This window comes from Epinephelus fuscoguttatus, linkage group LG12 (assembly GCF_011397635.1).
Source record: "Epinephelus fuscoguttatus linkage group LG12, E.fuscoguttatus.final_Chr_v1".
In the NCBI taxonomy this organism is placed as follows: Eukaryota; Metazoa; Chordata; class Actinopteri; order Perciformes; family Serranidae; genus Epinephelus; species Epinephelus fuscoguttatus.
The window spans coordinates 17,854,156-17,876,084 of record NC_064763.1 but is presented as its reverse complement, the minus strand read 5'-3'; the positions used below and the strand labels follow the sequence as shown (position 1 = coordinate 17,876,084).

General features: G+C 42.5%; 1 protein-coding gene across 2 annotated transcripts in view; it reads right to left on the bottom strand.

Annotated features, from left to right (window-relative positions):
• spns2 (spinster homolog 2 (Drosophila)) overlaps window positions 1-21,929 on the bottom strand; it is a 97,602-nt gene that overhangs the window by 44,766 nt on the left and 30,907 nt on the right. For both annotated transcript variants that reach the window (XM_049591879.1, XM_049591880.1), the window contains exon 3: window positions 1,150-1,286. In XM_049591879.1, the coding sequence (XP_049447836.1) occupies window positions 1,150-1,286 (137 nt within the window). The remainder of the gene's footprint in view (window positions 1-1,149; window positions 1,287-21,929) is intronic.

Sequence of the window (21,929 nt, the reverse complement as noted above, 5' to 3'; positions counted from 1 at the left end):
CTATTACATAAGATCTGAACTCCGTATCTGCTGCAAATCCCTTCAAAAGAGTGTCTTAAATGTGTAATGATAGGACTCAGTTGTAAGTGGTCATTAACATTTCATTACACGTCATGTCTTTCATCTCTCATGGTGACAGCGTTGTGGAGCTATTACATAAGAGCCATCTACTCTTGTCTCATTTGACTGGAACATGTCTAGAGGGTAAAGTTAAAGTTGGGGGCAAAGGACTGCAGGTGCTGAGTCCCCATATCCTCAATGGCAATCAGCGGCCTTTGTGGCATCTGTCAGAGGGGAAGAGGCCTCTAATTTCAATTTAGCCATAAGCAGCATGAATGTATTTCCTGCTTAGGCAAATGGCTGCCATCTTGTCTCCAAGCAGATGAGTCTATAGGGGATTTAAGTCAAAGGACGCCCTCCTCCTGAGACGTCTCTGAGCTGTCATTCCCTTCCACAGCTCTGGGCTGAAGAGCTTCGGCGTAGTCACTGGAGAGACGACTCTGCGGGACACCATGACGTTGCTCTGCAGACATGCCACATGCTGCATAAATCTAACTAATGTAGCTTTTAATGCCACATATCCCTGCAAGTCGAGCAACTTCAAATTGCCAGTCTGTTAGATTTTTATTACGACTGTCCATCAAGACTGTATAATGGGGTCCGTCTACACCTCCACATGTGCAGCCTTTTACTGTAATATGATGGCTCCTCTCAGCGGGACACCCCTCTCCCACATCACAGCCCCCAGGAATAATGTTATTGTTTAATGCATTCAACTCCGCCCAGTATGCAGGGGCTTTTAGAGATATCAAATCTAAATCCACTTGTCAAGGGGCAGTGAAACAACAAGGTCTTATCTTCTAAGGCATTGTAATTGAGACAAGTCTGAGGCATGGACCTTCATTAGTTGATTGGCTGGTGGCCAGTGAGTGAGAGAGCGAGAGGGAGGGAGACATAAAGAATGTCTACAAAGGCAAAGAGGGTGTCTGACTTAACGAGCGTGTCATTTTATTTCACCAGCCTTAACATCAAGCATATCCACATCATAACAGAATAATTAGCTCGTCAGCGTGGGCCGCATCACAGGGACGGCAGCCTAATAGAGTAACGCTGGAGTGGCTGCGCTGCTCCGTCAGAACGATGTCGTACCTCTTTGCTGATGAAGGAGCTCAGCAGAGTAACAATGGACCAGAAGAAAATGCCACAGCTCAGGATGACCTTTCTGTTGAATCGGTCGCCCAGGTAACCGAAGATGGGAGCTGCCACCATGAAGCTGCAGATGAAGACTGCGGAGGGAAAAAAGGAGAGGAGAAAATGTTACTTTGGATATAGTGACAGACAGGAATTACCAACTCATGGTTGTATGCCCTCTGCAAACCAGTCAAATTGCACTTATAATTTACATCCGTGTTTGTAAAAACATGGATGCTTCACACACACAGAGCACCCAGCACAACAGAGGAGCTATATGATCAGCGCAATTTCAAGATGGACACCCAAGATTAGTGTCCCAATTTAGTATCTGACCTAATGTCTCCCCTTCTGTTCCTGAGATATGACGTCGAATAATGGCAGAAAACTGTTTTTGCCGAATATCATGATGTCAAAGTGAAGCTGACCTTGGACCTGTGGGATATAAAATGGCATCCTATCAGACATTTGTGTAAAATATTTGTCATACTTAGCATATGAATTCTTGAATTATGGCCAAACATGTTTTGCAAGGTCACACTGACCTTGACCTTTGACCACCAAATTCTAATGACTTCACTCTTGAGTCCAGAATTGAGAACATTCCCTTGAGGTTTTCTTGAGATATCATGTTCATGAGAATGAGATGAATGCAAGGTGAACTTGACCTTTGATCACTAAATTGTAGTTAGTTCATCTTTGAGTCCAAGTGGGTGTTTGTGCCACATTTGAGGAAATTCTCTCAGAGCGTTATTAAGACACTGCTTTCATGAGAATGACATGGATAGTAACTTTGACCTTCAACCACCAATTAAAATTTTGACATAACTGATTTCCTGAGTTATGGCCAAATTCATGTTTGGTGAGGTCACAGTGACGGTGACCTTTGACCACCAAATTTAAATCAGTTCATTCTTGAGTCCAAGTGGACATTGGTGCCAAGTTTGAGGAAATGCCCTCAAGGCCTTATTGAGATCTCACTTTCATGAGAATGGGACAGACATAAGGTTGCAGTGACAATAACTTCATTATAAAGTCAAGTTAACGTTTGTGCCAAATTTGAAGAAATTCCTTTTAGGTGTTCTTGAGATATTGCAATCACAATAATGAGATAGTCGAGATCACAGTGACCTTCACTTTTGACCTTTGACCACCAATATGTTATCAGTTCATCGTTGAGTCCACGTGTATGTTTGTGCTAAATTTGAAAAAAATCCCTCACAGAGGTCTTGATATATTGTGTTCATGGGGATGGGACAGATCGACAACCCACAAACATAATGCCTCTGGCCATGGCCACAGCGCGGAGGCATCAAAATGACTGTTACTGATGTGGACATATGTATTACAGCCTGGATTTAGCTATTTACAGCGTTCCAATTGGACTGCGAAGTATTTCAGCTCTCAGGTCTACTTATTATAAAGTCAAGACCTGTCCAGATTGACTGTGTGATACCAGTCGGCCAGAGATACAGTGAAGGACTGCCAGAGGACACCTCCATTCAACTCCAACCAATTAGGATTCCATTAAACTTCACCTACACTTACTACAAGAAACCTGGCAAAGGAATATTAAATACAGATGATACAGCACCGGGAAATGTCACGGAGAAAGGTGATGTGGGTCGTGAAGGATTTAATTTGTGAGAAGAGAGGGGAGGAGTTGAACAAATGTAGTGCAGGGATTGTAGGAAAAGCTCCAGTCTGGAAAGTGGCCAAATACAGTAGCTCTTAAGAGAGACAGAGTGAGAGAAAAGAGGGTAAGATAGAGATAGCATGTTGTCAGTTTGTTGGGATCAAACAAATCAAAAAGATGGCAGAGGAAAAGAAACAACAAAAACATGTCACAGCTGGAATTACAATTGAGCTGACCAGATACAAGGAGATTCATAGCAGTATGTCTCACACTGGCACCAGAGGACCGTGGTGTGGCCATAAATAATTCCTCCATCTTAATTTCTACAACCAAACTTGTGTCCCAGTGAAAGGAGCTCAAGTGCTTTAAAGTGTGCTCCTAATTGCCCCACTGCTGACTGGACAGCTACGCTTCGGTCTCAGGGCTTTTAGTCAATATTTATGAGGAGGACCGACACAAACAGACCTGAATTTTTAATGCTCTCAAACCGAGTTTTGCGTCTTTGCAGAGGGGAAAGGGCAGAGATGTTACTCTTGACAGCAGCATCAGCAGCAGCAGCAGCAAGGGGAGCGAGGGAGGCAGGCTGGAGTGTTTTGACACATCATCAGCATAAACATACAGAAGAGGAAGGGAGGAGAGGAGATGAGAGAGCAAAGAGTGGAGGGGGGTGTTATATAAGACAGCTGCTGTGGCCAACCAAACGGATAAGGGACAATAATCAGATTATGCCATAACTGTAGTTTTGAACATGTGATATTATGGCATGATAAAAAAGGAAAAGATGTCCTTTTGTAATCATACTTTGCAGATGAGTTACCTAAAACAGTGCAAAAGCAATCATGTTACATTACTGTGCTGCAGTTATTTCAGTCAGTTATGCACTGGAGCACATTTACCCATCAGTACACATTTTATTTGATTGATTTATTGTCTCAGCTCTAATTTCTCTTTTAGGACTATGCAGTGGTAACATCACTCATGTTTTCATTTATTTTTGTCTTCTCTGCCTTTATTTCTTTCACTTCTACCTTTAATTAATTTTGTTGTTAGTGCTATTTGCAGTGCGGTCTTTGATACTGCTGCTTTAATGTTTTGCAATCTTTCTGTTTACATACAAAAAGGAAAAGCATCTTACACTGAAACAAAAAGGAGCAAAACCTACAAAAGCAGCAGATACATGCAGACATAGCATAAGATGCTAAACAAACAAATAAATAGTGTATGATGCAGCAGCACGATGTGTTGTGGTTAGCACTGTCACCTCACAACAAGAGGGTTCCTAGTTCGTACCCAGGAGGGAGCCCATCTGTGCGGAGTTTGCATGTTCTCCCCGTGTCAGCATGGGTTTTCTCCAGTTACCCACTGGTAGTTAACCCACGATGACGCGGGGGTTAGCTCCGCACGTAAGGGCACTCCCACCCCAGGGTGTGAACCCCTCACCCCAGGTTCGAACCAGGAACTCTCTTGCTGTGAGATGACAATGCTAACCACTGCTCCACCGTGCCATAATGGCATTGGTATCATAACATTTTTATCAATTCCCAACCCTAGTCTTAAAATGTAAATCACTTCATTCATCTTCTAACCGTTTCATCCTCTTGAGGGTCGTGGGGGGGCTGGAGCCTATCCCAGCTGACATCAGGCGAGAGGCAGGGTACACCCTGGACAGGTCGCCAGACTATCACAGGGCTGACACATAGAGACAGACAACCATTCACGCTCACATTCACACCTACGGACAATTTAGAGTTATCAATTAACCTAGCCCCCAATCTGCATGTCTTTGGACTGTGGGAGGAAGCCGGAGTGCCCGGAGAGAACCCACGCTGACACGGGGAGAACATGCAAACTCCGCACAGAAGGGCTCCCACGCCCGGGATCGGCAACCCTCTTGCTGTGAGGCGAGAGTGCTAACCACCACACCACCGTGCCGCCCATGTAAATCAATAGTATACTGAAATGTTAATTGTATAATCAGATATTTATTTTATGTTTATTTCTTAAAAAAATAAAATATTGTAATTAATAATTTATAAAGTAATATCATATTCATGCAACAACCACACTGGTAAAATACACGTATCCTCCGCGTGGGCCCACTGTCTCATTTTGAGAAAGAAAATCTCATTTCAGAAAATAAAATGTAATCTAAAATCTCATTTAAATTATCATTAATGAATGAATCAATTACAGTTTGGGTTTTCACAGGTGCTGGAATGACTTTATCTGCTCATTACAGCTAATGAGTCTCTCCCACCTCAGTACAGTTCTCCCTCTTTAACTCTCAGCCTCACCACTCTCCTGTTCTTTCTCTCCCTCTTGTTGCCTGTGTTTGTTTCCATCCCTCCTCTTCTCTCCTTCTCTGCAGCCTACATCGTGAGCATTTATGTGGCTAAGTGCTGCAGGTCTGTTGTGTAATGCTAAATGACACTGATGACTGCTCAGTGCAGGTCCGGTTCTCTAAAGAGCTTTACCAGCTCACCCTGCAGCCACTGCGCTACTGGGGAAACCATGCACACATACAGTAAACACACACACACACACACACACACACACACACACACACACACACACACACACACACACACACACAGAGCGGGGTGTTCTGCAGTGCAAACTGGAGATAAGATGAGGGAGAGGTCCACAATCACTCACTACCAGCTGCTTCCACGTGGGTTTTAAAAGCCAGGGTTCACTGCTCTCACTTTTTAGCAGCTTGTCAAAAATGCATATCTACACATCATTAACCGGCCTATTTGAAGTCATTAGAAGGACCACACAGCAGCATACCTCCCTGTGCCCTTTTCCGTGTAATTTTCTGATTTGTTGCCATTTTCTTAGGACTCATTATCACCTCTTTGCAGTGTCAGCACATGGGAATGAAGTCAGGTCCTGACAGTGTGCTTGCACTTATTTAGCATTAACCTTGCTGTGTTTTTAACCTTGCTGCTTTCTGAACAAGGGAGGGGAGCTGTGTGTTTATATTGCTTTAATATCCTGCATGATTGGTGTGAGTTCGGCTTCAGTAAGCAACACTAAGCAGAAGGAGATAACGCTGCTGCATCTCCTTGGTGCAGAACTTGGCAAAAACAAAACAAATGTCTATGAAACCATTTTTAGCTTTAAAAGCGCAGGTGTAATGTCAACAGTGCGACCTGACAGGGCACACGTCAGATAAACATTTTGTCAAGGCGCTGCTTTTAAGTGACAGAATGAGAAGATGATGAATTGCTGTCACAAACAAATTTCTTTACTTGACAAGTATCATAGAGGAATGTTGTCAGGTTGTTTATTTCAAACAAAACAGGTACACCCTTCCATAGAAACAGTTTGCGTTGCTGCATTCTCTCTAATCAAATTCTTTCTAATCAGAGTCGGCACTGACATCCCTGCTGTGCTCTGCAGATCTGGTTCGAGAGACGGTGTCTCATTCGCTTTGACCTTATTCATAGATCCACAAGAGAATAATATATTTTAAATAGGTATTTGTTTAGAATGATAATAGGACACATCGTAAAAGTGTTGCCTGACTGTCAATTAAACCTGTTATTGCAATGAATGATACAGTAAAATATGGATTCACAAAGGAGACACCTGGTTCTTTTCACTCAACACAAATCAAAAGGAATCTTTCATGGTGTCATTTTGATGTAATGAATCTAACTGTATATTTTAGCAGATTGTGCACACATGCTGTCACAGAGAGCGGATGCACACTGATATTACATGCAACCTTTATGTGGGCTCATCTGCTCCCAGGAAATGCCCTGTCACTACAAAGACTGTCTATAAAACGACCCCACTGTTCTCCTGTCAGTCTTCTGTGAAAGCTGCAAACGCTCAAAGGCCCAAATGAAGAAATCTGTCATGCTCGGAAACAATGATTTCCTCCTCTGTGTGCAACTCATTTTGAGGGATCCGGTATGTAATGCACAAAAAACTTGTCAAGGAAACCGCATCACATAATATATCGTGATGATTTATTTAAGGAGTTTAAAGAGGCATCGTGTTTATTGAATGTTACGGATGTACAATCCAACTGGCAGAATAAATGTTGGCATTGTACGTTTCTGCAAACTATAGATATGTTACATTTGTACGTTAGTATTTGGCAGATACATTGAAATTGTTTGAACAACACTGTGATTAAGGTGTGGTTAGGTTTCGGCACAAAATCCACTTGGTTATGGTTAGGAAAGGATCACGTTTGTCTTAAAACATCTGCTTTTGGTGGCACAATTCTGGCTGGAAACGCAGCAATGTCTCTGTTAAAAAAAAAAAAGCATTATCAGTAAAAAACAACAGCTTTCCATGGCACAATCCAAGCTGAAAATGCAGGGCTGTCTCATTAAATAAAACTGCTTTATCGGGTAAAAATAACAGCATTATTGGTAAAAAGCAATCGTCTTTCTTGGCACAGTTCTGGCTGGAAATGCACTGATATCCCAGTTAAAAAGCAACTGCTTTTTTTGTAAGAAAACAGCTGCTTTTTGAGGCAGAATCCCAGCTGGAAACGACTACTTTATGAGTAAAAAACTGTTGCATTATATATAACAAATAGCCACTTCATTTGTAAAAAAAAAAAAAAAAGAATTGCTTTTAATGTCACAATCCTGGCAGGAAATGCAGCAATCTCTCAATAAAAAACCAATCACTTCTAATTGCACCATCCTTGCTGGAAACACAATCACAGTTGCTAAAAACCATCCACATTTGGTAGCTGAAAAGTTGCTGAAAACACAACGATGACTAGCTATAAAACATCCAGTTTTGGTGTTTGTTGGTTTTCAAGGAATGGTCTGCAGCTTGGCAGGCGATTCGCCTATGTGTCACACTATCCCCTCCACCTCCAGACGACAAAGTCAGCTCATATATTAGATCACGTTAGAGATGTTAATATGATATGTATTCTTGCAATGCCAACATTTACTCTGGTGACTGGGCTGTGCGTGCAAAAGGTTGGGCAGTGCAGAAGATATGTTTGGCTTCAATAGAAAGAATAGACTCAGTGAAAAGAACATACGAGTGTTCAGTCTGTTTCAACACACTGTAGAAAGGACAAACAAACCATGACTAACAATAATTCTTTACAGATGCCAGGTCATACCCAAAACTCTCAGTTCACATAGGATAGGTAAAGCTTAATCATTCCTAACTCATTCTGGAGAGGATACTTCTAATTCTGCAGTCTGACACATCTTTGTTTAACACGCAGTTCCCTAGAAGTGAAATGAAAAGAAAGGTTTGATTGACATACAGTAAACAGCTCCTCAATATGAAACATGCATAAAATGTTGCCCGTGCTAACAAGTCACATTCCTCCGCTGACCACCATTGTCTTTTTGTTTATTCTTGTTTATGCAATGGAACACCACAAGTCCACATGTCTGTGTGATCTCCACAGTGCCATCAGAGATAAGCCCTGGCTAACAGCCACAGATGGCAATCTCTCATAAATAAAGTGCATATGTAACAAATACGCAGCAGGAAAGCCCTTACAGTGAGGAGCAGACATACTCTGTGGATGTTTACACTGAAAGTCAAAGGGGAGGAAAAGTTGTCGTAACATCTTTTATAGAACAATGGTCAGCCTTGACTACTTTTCCAGACAGTGGCTGACTCAAGCTGCATTTTCAATGTAGTGGAGGCAGAATTTCCTTTTATTACTGAGCTCCAAATTATGTAAAACACCTCTGTTTGCATCTAAGAATTTAACATTTGACACAAATTAGATGAGATCCATTTGTGAAAGTGGAGAACACAACACAATAAATGCACTGCTAATGTGATTTTTCAGTGCTGCAGATAAAACAAACCTTTTTTTATAATACGGAAGAACATATTCCTGACGGCATTAATTCTGATAATTACAGTTTTCACTGCTGTAATCATGAAAGTGATCTTTTTCTGAGGGAAGTGACTCAACTGTAGACTGGAATTTAAACAAGCCCCACAGTGTCAGCTCTGCCTGGCATCGTGCCTTTATTTTTGGGCTTATGTAACACATTCTTTTCTTTTAAAACCATTGTTTATCTCATAACTCCCTCCTCCTAGTGCTGTGAGGAATTGTCAATTCCACACTATCAGCACAAGTTAAGAAAACAAGTTGTGCGGTTAATTAATGGCAAGGACATTGTGACTTCATTATTATGTCTACTCATTACAATGCTGCACAAAGCCATGCAGTGAATATGGAGACTATTCCCGGTAACCTTACTGAGCTGTTTGAACAAGTAAGGTCATTTATTAATGTCGCCTCATCTGACTGCAGGGACCCCTTTGAGGCCGGCCTGGTGGAGGTGGTTTTGTATTTTAAAGCATCCATAGAAGAGATGAATTAATCATTATTCCATCCTAACTATTTCATTCTCTTTGTAGCCAGAGCAAAAAAGTCTCCTGAACTCTCTGTGTACTTCTGACAGAATATATAAAAGCAATCCACTGAAAAAACTCAAAAATTGCCACAAAGAATACGATGAATTCTAATGTTGGTCTTCTATGTGCATCAGGCGTGAGAGTCAAAACCGGTTCTGATGTTCTTCAAATTCCACATAAGATGCTGTGCATATTTCTCACAGTCTCTCAGTGAGCAAATTACATCAATTACCATCGTCTTAGTACATTCCACGAGAGGACAATGACCGTGCGAGAAGTCTAAAAGCAGACACAATTACAGGTATTGTGGAGTCATAAGTTTGGCATTACTGAGATGTCAGTGGGATGTCAGACACAGGTGAATCATGCTGTATGTGTCTGCTGGTTACCTCTTTCTCATGAGGATAAACAACAACCTTTTAGAAAAACATGCAGTCGATACTGTAACAACATTGAAACATCATAAAAGTAAAAATAAATTTAAAAAAGTTGCCTTCAAGCCAACAGCGGAGGTAGTAACAGGTCTTTTGACCTCTGTGTAAAAGGGACAGCGAGCAGAAAGGGATGGGTGTCATGTTTTGATGGTGTGTCATATGTGTGACCCACCACTGGGAGATTTAAAAGGCAGCTAAAAGCAGTTAGCAGCTAACTCAAAGAAGAACAGCAGCTGAAAATGTCCACAAATAGAGGAGACAATAAGGTCCAGTAGCATCTTGAGGAGGAGATCAACTACCGTATAACAGGGACAGTAAATTGTTGTTATTAAGATGTTATGCCATTGCTTTGTACTGTGACCTTGGATATTTTGAAAGGCGCCAAAAGCTGTTGTGTTACACGCCAATTTTTCTTTAGAAACACCACCATCATAAGACTCTGTCAGACAGCCCGTTAAAAGAGGGAGTGTTGCATGGTTATTCCGTCGCGCGGTTCTGTATGAAAGGCATGATCCCAGAACGGGGGGACAGTCGTCTCGCCTTTAAGGCGGCAGTGGAGGTAACCGAGACCATGGACGAGACAGGTGTGTAATGTGTGCGACCCACCGTTGGATGATAAAAGCAGCTAGCAACAGTCTGACAATGAGGTCCGGGAGCTCCTTACCCTCCAAGCAGAGGGCGAGATGTTGCCATGTTATACCATTGTTATTGTTCATCAGGTGCTGCTCAATGCTTATGTTATATGTCACACTAGAGGCCGACGTTGTTACAAGTCACACCCACCAGGCCTCTTTGGCTTTCAGAACGCTGGCATGCTGTCTAAAATCACAAACCAGGGCGGCATTATGCCTGCATTGTTTGTTTGCGTGTGACAAGGAAAAGGCGCCATAATGAAGGGTCTTCATTGTGGCCGTGTTGCGAGATCTCAATGTAAAAAGGGCTGGTGAGTTTTACAGTACAGGGGCATAAAAACTGAAGGCACTCTCACTGCTACTTTTAAGTTATGATCAGTAAATGTCACTGAATCCTGGCTTAATCATTTATCATCCTTTATTATCACCACCATCATCATTCATTACCTTTCATCATTAGTCTCATGGTGCACTGGTACCAAAACCTTTCATCACTGAAGCATTATACTCTAAAAGTGATTTAAATTGGTCTAATTATGCTTCGTCTTCATGGTTCAGTTCAGTCTGATGTTGCATTTTGTTTCATTTTCTTTTTATGAGACATTTTACAGGAAAATAACTCGCAAGTATTAAGACACAGCAACAGAGCACATAAATATGGTGCAGTGGAGCCTCCCAGAAGCAGGTAATGACACTGAATGTAACTCAAAAGCTGAATACAACAGAGCAAGCGGCACCCCCACTGGCAGACCCCCCTAAACACACACACACTTTCCTCCTGCCACACACAGAGGTAGACGAGAAACACCGGACGTCCAGCTCTCGCTTTGATTGGCCAGCAGAACAATACCTCCTGGGATGACTCACCACCCTATGAATCAATGCCTCTGTGAATAGAGCCTCAGGAGGAGATGCACGTATATTTAGTGTGTGCATGCGTGTGTGTGTGTGTGATTGATATTCACGGAGCCTGTACAGATACATTTCCCTATGAAACACGAGTTCCCCCTGAAGAGAGCACCTGTGAGGCTCTACATCCGGCCGTGGGCTACCAGCAGCTCATTTGATCCTTTTTTTTTTTTTTTTTTTAAACAAAAAAGGTATTGAGAGACTTGTATATGGAATAATTCACATTAAGGTGACTGACAGTGATTGAAAAACTGAAAATGAAAGGCACCTTAATCCCCTTGCAGATAGACTCAGAAAGTATTCTGCTGCTCCCTTTAAGCTGCTACCTCTGAGATTAGACTTTTGAAGTAAATATAATTTGTCACAGATTCAAGTGCTCCTGCTAGAAAATAAAATCCTTTTATATTTAATATAGAAATCCAATGGCACAGAGATACTTGGTGCTGCAGTGGCAGAATGCAAAACAGAGGATTTCAGGGACAAATGAAAATGAAAAACCACTAGAGGTTCAACAGAGGGGAAAAAATTTAACATTCTAGACTATTTATTACCAGCACTGGATGCAAGGTAATAACATCTAGTAATAAATGACATCATTATTGTGCTCTATACAAGTGGCAACCTCCGTGGCTGAAAAATGAAGCGCAAGAGTGCCAAAAACTACAGTTCCTCTAATGGCCACTTGAGGCTGGCTCCAAGAGTGAGTCAATCCCCTTAAACCCCCATGTTAATATGCACAACTTTACAGCAGAAATAAACATGTTAACAGCCTAATACAAAAAACGGTGTTGGACTCTATAGCTAATTCTAACATTCATTATAACTGTAGGATGGTGAAATTTTTATAACTCACCTGTTTAAATTAGATTAAGGCTTAAAGTTATGCATAATTACAAGACATGACTGTTTTGAGTTACAGTTGGGTGCTATCTGTTAACAAGTTGCTAGCTACCACGGCAACAATGTTGGTAAGGTAGCCTGGTGTAACCATGACATAGCCCCAGATTCATAGAGTACAGTTCATTTAATTGTTTTCAGTTCATGAAAATTAATTGTAACGTCTTGGTCCCCTAAAAAAAAGTCTGGTTCAGTGTTGGATTTAACTAAAAGACCCTCTAAGAAGTTGAATGTTTAGTTCTTTACGGTAGGTAAATTTTGTTTTAATGCTTTTAAGCCTGTTTATGCTGACGAAAATTCCCATTTGCATTATCACAGACAGTGATTCACAGATGTATAATAATAGCTAGATACAGGTAGGTGCTTGCCTGGCGCTAACATCAAAAATTGTCTCGAACTTCTGGTTTTACTTCAGCGGTATGCGGCCCACTAAATATGTACATTAGTGTTTCTCCTGCGGGCCCCGCCCACATGCTCCCCCTCAGCTCATAGACTTTACATTATGATGACTTGAAAGATTTTTAACTCACTTTTCTCAGCTTGAGGAAAGTTTTACAAACATAAAACCAACGTGGCTCAAAAATTCATAGCAGTGTCATAATTGACCTTGTTTGCAGTTCGAGGTGTCCTGTCAACAGTTTTACAGATTACTCTTTTATAATGTGGTTTACAGGGAAAATTGCTCTTTGGGCCACAAGGGATTTTCTTGCTGCAATACCGCGAGTGCCCACTGGAAAAAATGGAAAGCAAAGCTAAGTGGTGTTCCCAGGGGCCTGCTGTAATTTCACCATGCTAATCAAGCTAGAAGCTAGCGTTACGGTTAGCGCAACCCTCTCAACTAAATATGGTCACTTCTGGCTCCAAAGTCCAAAATGGCAATGGCCAAAATACAATCTTGAAGCTTCAACATGTAGACCACAAATTAATGAGTGACATCACGGTGGCAACCTCCACTGTTTTCCTACTGTGTATGACTTTCTACCTCCCTACAGGCAGATCGAATCAATTGGGAATCCCTGTCAATTCCTGCTTTCCTGTCATCTTAAATTGTTTTTGTTTTGGTTTGTGATTTGGGTATTTCCCACCGTTGCTGAAGGCTCTTTCATCCCTGCCACTGTGAAACCTGACAGCCAGGACAGACAGTTTAACAGAGGGACAGCAGTTCAAGGAATCTCAACATCCTTCAGCTGCCAGAGACAGAATTAGAGGAACAGGAGAAGCACATCCTATCGGCAGGTCTGCACATGTCTGCAGGCTAGGCGTTGTCATTCGGTGCCATTTACAGCCCCGCCAAGTGTCACTTTGACCTGTGCACTGTGGACGAGGTGTGTGTCTAGGTGTCAGTGTTCAGCACTTCGCAAACACACCGCTTGCATAAATACAATTTCCCTCTTGGGTCTTTTGTGACTCTGCCTCTTTTGTCATTACAGAGTTATCTGCTCAGTGCAACTGGAGGTGTCATGAGTGATAGTCAGTAAAAACAGCTTTGTAACTCTGTCTTCACTTTCATAATGGCTCTGTCCAAGAAAGTCTGGGCCAATATTATCTCTATTATCATACAGATTAAATCATCAATTTTATATTGCTTTGTGTGAGAGGACTGTTATTGATATTACTTTGCAACAAAAAAGTCAATTGCACAAGTTATTGCCTCAAACAGCTTGATATTAATTGTAAACAATACAGCGTGCCGAAGGGGAGAGCCATTCAGTCCAAATATAGATGAGATTTTTCTGCTGGTGATACAATAATAAAATACATTTGTAGTTTAAATACAATGTGAGAACCACACTTATTATTACCCTTAATGTTAACAGTTCAAACACTGTGTAAAAGGCACTGTCAGTGTTGTGTAAAATACAACAGGTAACCCTATACACAACTGTCAAGGCTCTCATCGCACACAGAATGTCAGGCACTCCAGCCATATGTAACCCTTCTCAGTAAAGGAACATAATACCATATAGTCTGTTACATAAAATTTCCACTCTGTGGCAGACAGCAGAGATGCAGGGGCATGGCTATAGAGACGACTGATCAGGAGACACCGAATGAATGAACGTGTCTGTAATATTGGATTGCCACTACTGTGTATTTGGCATGAGCTGCTGGCTGACACATCTCTGACAACACCGCCCACTAAATCTGTGGCAAAACAAGATTCTGTTTGAGCTTCTTCTCAACAGGGTGAACGTTTCATAATGAAAGCGTTAATTCTAAATGAGAAACTTTTAAGCACTTGTGGTAATAAAGCCTGCTGTCTCTACAGAAGCCACAAGTGTTGGGATTCCTCAGCTGATGGTACACATGGAAAGTTCTCCTCTGGGACATGTGAGGAAACATTTTATGAATTTCTGATGAACAGGCAGAGGAATCCTCATTATTTCTAGGAAGGAAGAGACAGTTAAAAAAACTCCCTAAACTCCCTGAATGGAAACTTATTTCATGTGCAATTTATATAATGTTTTTAGATCCTAAAATTCTATTTAGCAGAGGTGTTGGCCCGAGTCACATGACTAGGATTCAGGTCAGACTCGAGTCACAAATTTGATGACTTTTGACTCGACTTGACAAGTCAAAAAAGGCTCACGACTTGACTTGGACGTTAACACCGGTAACTTGAGACTTCACTTTCACTTGAGCAATTTGACTTGAAAATGCTTGATACCTTCTCCCAAGCCAATGTGGGAAGAGAAGATGAAACAGGTGAGAAGATGAAACAGCCACAAGTGTTTTGATTCCTCAGCTGATGGTGCACGTTTTTGCACACATGGAAAAGTACCTGAGGTTTTCCTCTGAGACATGTGAGGCAACACTTTATGAATTTCTGATGAACAGGTAGAGGAATCCTCATTGTTTCTGGGAAGGAAGAGACACTTAAAATACTCCCTAAACCCCGTAAATAGAAACTTATTTCATGTGCAATTTATGTAATGTTTTAGATCCTTACAATTCTGTTTAGCAGAGGTGTTTACTCGAGTCACATGAGTCACAAATTTGATGTCTTTTGACTCGACTTGACAAAATCAATGAAGACTCACAACTTGACTTGGACTCTAACACCACCAGTGACTTCACTTCGACTTGAGCCTTTTGACTTAAAAATACTTGATACCTTCCCCCAAGCCATTTTGGGAAGGGAAGATGAAACACGTTCCCCCACGCTTCAACCCAGCAGCATCACCAGATGTCTCACAGCTAAAGGACAAATAACTACTGACATTTTTCCAATACTGGATGAGATAGATACAGCAAGACAGGACAGAAACACATACAATTTATTCTGTTGTAATACAGATTAATTGTGCTATATGCTACGAAACGACTCTTTTTTATAATTAAGCTAATTAATTAAGTATTACTGTGTTGTTAAAATGGCATTACATTTGGTTAAGAGCCCATTATTATTTGTTTTGGACTCGATTTGAGACTCACTTGTGACTTCCAAAACAATGACTTGGTCCCACCTCTGCTATTTTTGATAACTCACATTCAGTATGGTATTACATTTGACAATTGCTATAATGCAAAAGGCCAATTCTGATAATAAAGAGGTTGAAATTGGATGGTAAGCTGCTGTGGACGCTTAACAGCATGTATTTGTTTAAGAGAGTGCAGCCTGGAGGTTTTTTCGCTGTCTCTGGTGTATTCTGTTTAACACGGCTCTAAATCTAATACTGTTTACTGGAGTTCTGGGTCTCATAAAAGGCCAGTGTGTATCCATATGGAGCAGAGTAATTTACTCTTGTCTCTGCCTGCTCGCTGTGATATTCACATGGAATGAGAATGAGAGAAAATCAATATTCATCACTACAAAGGTTGGGTAGTTACATATATTTTATTATCTTGCTACTGATGAAAAAAGTTGCAAAGAGAAGAAACAGAGTGCAGAATAGGGAAACAGTTATCGCCCTTTAATCCCAACCAGTCAACAGTGACCAGTGCACTGTGGCAACCGTGTGTTGTGTTTTCTATCAGGTGTTCAGTACCGGTGGGAGTGGCCCCTTTGTTTCTTCTTCCTCTAATGATTAATGAGGCTGCCTGTGGAGGGTGTGACACATAACTTTAGTCTGACTTGGACACCAAAGCCGACCAACACGTCTTAACTTAGACATTCTCATACATTACATCTCTGCCTCCTGGATTCCCCTTCACGTAGCGCCCCGAACATTGCTGCATTCCTCACATTTCTGATCACCGCTAATTCTCCTCTCCGTTCAGACTTCACCCGTGTTGGATTACCAACACTGTTTGATAAATGCCACATGCAGCTTGGGAAATACCCGTGCAGCACTCTTCTGTCAAACTCAGCAGCTAATTCCTGCAGAAGCTGCCATCGAGTGCTACCTAATGCCAACTTAAACCCCTTTTCTTTAATTCAATCTTGCAGCTACTTTGAGAGCTGATAGCTTGTCACTGCAGCTGCGCTACCTGCTCAGTGTGAGAGCTGCAGCTGGGGAGAATTACACGCTGCTACAAATACCAGGCTGGCTGGCAAATGTGCACTGGAACATCATCTTTTGCACATTACCAGCGTGTATTGTAAGCAAACACATATGGTAAGAATAAAGGAGGGAGGTGCTTGCTTCTGTACTCAAAACAAGAACTAGTAGTGAGATTTAAATTAAGTTAAGTTCCAGACTGCGATCCAGGCTGCAGCATTAATAAAAACATGTAGTTATTTTTTCCCAGGGATACTTTCCTGCGGCTGGTGACATGGCACCGAGCTGAGATCCAGCGGAGAGGGTGAGGAGTTTTTCTTTCCTGCTGTAACTACAGGAGCAGCCAGCTTAATGACAAGCTTCAGCTGAAATGACAGAGGACCCTGCTTGTCTGTGTTTGTGTTCTTGTGTGCTACGCTTGTTACTGGGACTAATGGGATATGAAAACTAAGGCTGACACACACATACAGGAACAGTTTACTTACATATCCACACGCTCCTCTAATGATGAACCTAGAATTACTGTCTTGCTGTTGTGTGCCTCTGTGAACCAGTCGAGTTTCTCTTACAGTTCACATCCATGTCTGTGAAAATATGGATGCTTCACACACATCCATCCCTCCTGTAGCACAGAGGATCTCTACAATCAGCGCAGTTTCAAGATGGACACCCAAGATTAGTGTCAACAATTCATGTGACCAAATGTCTCCCCTGCTGTTCCTGAGATATGACGTTAAATAATGGCAGGAAAGCGTTTTTGCAGAACATTATGTCGTCACAGTGAAATTGACCTTTGACGTGTTGGATATATAATGACATCACTTCATCATTTTATCATATCAGACATTTGTGTGAAATGTTGCATAATTAGTGTGTGAATTCTTGAGTGACTGCCAAAAAAATGCAAGGTGAACTTGACCTTTGATCACTAAATTGTAGTTAATTCATCTTTAAGTTCAAGTGGATGTTTGTGCCAAATTTGAGGAAATTCTCTTAGCCTTATTGAGATATTGCTTTCATGAGAATAACATGGATGAGGTCATAGTGACTTTGACCTTTGATCACCAATTGAAATTTTGTCAGAACTGAGTTCTTGCGTTATGGCCAAAAACATCTTTTGTGTGGTCACAGTGACCTTGACCTTTGATCACCAAATTCTGTTTGGTTCCTTCTTGAGTTCAAGTGGATGTTTGTGCCAGAATCGAGAAAATTCCCTTAAGGCATTTTTGAGAAATTGCATTCACAAGAATGAGATGATCACAAGGTCACGGTGACCTTGACCTTTGATCGCTAAATTGTAATTAGTTCATCTTTGAGTCCAAGTGGATGTTTGGGCTAAATCTGGGGAAATTCTCTCAGAGCGCTCGAGATATTGCATTCATGAGAATGACATGGATGAGGTCATAGTGACTTTGACCTTCGACCATGAAATTCTAATCAGTTCATCCTTGACTCAAAATGGACGTTTGCACCAAATGAGAAAAAATTCTTCAAGGTATTCACAAAAATAACAGACAGACGAGGTCACAATGACCTTGACTTTTGACCACCAAAATCTTTTCAGTTCATTGTTGTGTTCAGGTGGATGTTTTTGCAAAATTTGAAGAAATTCTCTCAAGGCGTTCTTGAGATATTTCGTTCATGAGAATGGGACAGACGGAAGGACAACCTGAAAACATGCCTCAGGTCACAGCTGTGCAGAGGCATAAAAACAGACCAGATGAGCAAGAAGCAGACCTATCTTTGACCTTGACTTACTAGGGCATGTATGTTTGAGTAGGAGGTGTGTGTGTGTGTGTGTGTGTGTGTGCGTGTGTGCGTGTGTGTCTGTGTGTGTGTGTGTGTGTTTCTAATTGATCTGTTGATGTCAGTCGGAGCAGAAAGAGTGGAGCAGTCTCCTGTGGCGTCAGGAAATTGATTGGTGTTCAGCCTTGTTTTTTGAGAAGCTGGAGAAAATATCACCTAAAATCTTGTCAGGAGAAACACTCCTACACTCCCATGATGACCAAAAAAGATGAAGAAATAACAGGCCTATTTTCAAATCTGTGACTCTACAACAACACCCCCACCTCCCCACTGTTTGTGCAGTTTCTGTGGTGCTTAAAAATAAGGGGATCAGAGATCTGACAGGACATTTACATGAAGCAGGGCTGACAGCGTGCTTGTTAAATTGGCCTTAAAATCCTGATTGGATTGGCAGTCACTCATGGGCAGTGCTGTCGGTTCGCTGACAGGAAGCGAGGGGGAAGGAGACGGGGAGCGGGGTGCCAATCATCGCCCAACAGCTGCCCTCCTCCGAGACATGGCCTATAAAAACAGCCTGAGATGGAGACACACACATACACACACGCGCTTGCTGTGATGTCGACGCAACATCAGGTCATCGTTCTATTCTGGTCTCAGCAGGAGAGAGGCCGCCGAACACCATCGCAGTGCAATTATTTGGATTTGGGAATCAATAGTGGAGAAGATTAAACCTCGCCACCATGCATGACCAGAGAGAGGAAGTCACAGGTGGCTCTTTCTTCTCCCTGCATTTCCCTTCATCCCTCCATCTCCGCTAACTCCTATAAGGTGCCAGTGGGAGTGACAACAAGGCAACAACAGCTGCCAAAGTGCTGATAGAGAGAGAGAGAGAGAGAGAGAGAGAGAGAGAGAGAGAGAGAGAGAGGAGGTACCGAGGGATACCAACGAGGGCAAGAGACAAAATAGGAGCAGCTGTGAGTGGCCAAAACAGCTGATCAAGCACTGATAGCACAACTTCCCTCTGTGTAAGAGGAAATCAGATGCCTTCATTCAACAGTAGACATTTTTATTGACACTGACCATAACCTACACAACTAGCCACACACCTCAGACCCAGTAAATAACAAGTTGCCACAGCTACAGCACAGGATGAATAACCTGACTGCCACTAAGTACAGTGTTGACTTCTTGCGGTTTAGGCATGAGGCCTCTTACATGCAGTATAAGGCCCAACCCCAATGCACCCTTTGCCCCTACCACTTAGCCCTTACCCTGCTGTTTTGCACGGTTACGTCTGGGGATAGGGTGTCCCGACTCTTATTGGGATAGAGGACGAAGTGCGGCGACGATTTCAACCACTGTAACTCTGTTCTGAGAGGCAAGGTGGCACTTAAAACAAGGGATTGGGGTAAAAATCTGAAATGGGATTGGGCCTAAGTCTGATGTGTTAGCAGAGCTCAAGCCTGAAGTCCTACACAGCACCTGTGGCCTCATTCCTGACAGCTCACACACTGGCTGAATGGCAGACTGACACCATGTTAAGGCTGGGGCAGTGTCAGTTGGTGTGTGTGCTGGTGTCATGTTTCAGACAAGGTGGGCAGCCACACACAGAACAGGGCACAGACAGTCTGCGAGCTGTTTTGAGCGCCGGCTCCTTATTAAGCTGCCGCCCCACTGTACATCCAGCTGGACTGACCCCAATAACTCTGCTTCCATGCTGAACCAGCAGCAGATAATTACTACGCAAGCTCCCATTGTAAGGGATAATTCAACCCATTAAGAGTTTTTTTTCTGACTTGCCTCAGAGCACTTCAGACCAATAATGATAGCACGTTAACAGGAGGAGAAAGCCATCTCTCAGATTTCTCCTTCTGGTTAACAAAAGTGCTCAAAACTCCCCCCAACCAAAGGTAATACCATCCAGGTGAACCCCCTCTCCTCTTACTCTCTTCCATTAACCTTGGTGCCCTCTGTACCCTTGGGACTGGTCTTGTTCACAGCTGTGTGTGAGCGTCACTCACTTAGCTGCTGCTCGGGGGCCATTAGCACGAAGGCCTGTCATTTCCAGCGGGAGAGCAGAACTCTGGTGCTCTGACAGGTCTACTGAGCTCAGGTGAGAACCATGTCAGCATGCTGACGGACGGGCCGGAGAGCTCCAGGCTCAACGCCTTTAACCCCCAACCTGACTGACAGCTATAACACCTCATCCTCTTACACAGAGAGCTGAGACCTCGCCTCCTCAGGCAATGATGACACACGTGCACACACACACATGCACAATAGAAGTGAGCACATACCTTATGTCAATTTGTGTTGTGTAAGCTGCTTTTGAAAGGGTTGGAGTTGCCAAATAACAGAAATAGCTGGTGTTGCAGAGCCTGAGCTCACCACAGGGTATTTTCCGTGCGTTGTCCTTTAGCATGAAAACACCAGTTCACACCCACCACACTGTAGAAAGTATTCATCTTACCAGGACATTCAGTCTCAAGACCTATGTTTCTTTCCTGAGAATGGAGGTGTGATCTTTCTACTTTTTATTTTCTTGGAAGGGAAGAGATCTCTGCAGATAATTCAGCTCCTGAATTAAAAAGCAGAAACCTTCTGAACGTCTGGAAGTCACCAGAGAAAAAAGCTGAGCACACATTAGCAGGTGTTGGGCTAGCACCTCCGACATGCATTTGAGAAACGCTGATTTCTAATGTGAAACTTCTTTAGTCGGTGTTTTTACTGGTTTTAATCACCTGGTTTGTTTGTTTTGGAGGAAGACACCTCTGCGGGTAATTCGGCTACCAGTAAAAACTTCCTGAACAATGAACACAGAAGGAATTCTAACCAGATGTCGTTTCACCTCCCCCTAAACCGCTGGACCTTTAAATGAATATCAGTATCTTCAAACAAGCTAGGGAGAGGCATATTTCTTTTGTGGATAATAGCAAAGTGAAAAATAACACTTCATTACTTCACTTCACTGGAAACCACTACAATTATCTAATGCCACTCACAGATTGTGGGCTTGCTCTTGGAAAATAACAATAAGTGTCGAAAAAGAGACAAAATACAGACATTTTTGGGAGTGCAACAATCAAAATGGAAACACTGCTGCAGGTCTAAGTTGCTTCTCTAGTGCACGGCCAGGCTAGTGTTTCCCAGAAGCAAACAGCTTGTCAGTAACTTCTAGATATGGGAAATTTTTCATTCCAGTAGTTCTGATCAGGAGCCAAAGAAAAGGGTCAAAGCTATCCTTTGCTCAGTCTGAACCAGAACAGAGTTCATAAAGTGGTTCTGACTCAGCCGTGTGTTTGTTCTACGACTTGGATCCTGCAGTGTGTGGTTAGTGTTTTTTAACAGTGTGAGGGTGACCTGGCAGCAGAGAAAGAGAGAAAGCCTCAGCACACGCAACACCCACCGCCTGTAAAACACCTACGTTGGCAGTTTGCTTTCCCAGGTGGACATGAGCTGCCAGGACAGAGGGAGCGGGGAAGGCAGAGTCGGCCTGGCCTGCAGGTGCTCACAGAGGCAGGGATTGTTCCCTCTGGACACGGAAGTGGGGGGTGGGTGAAACCGGAAGGTATGTGCATACTGTAAACAAATACACGCACACACTGTGACTCTGCCTTTCAGCTCCCTGATTACGTCAACCTCTTAACCTCTTCTTCACACCTAGGCT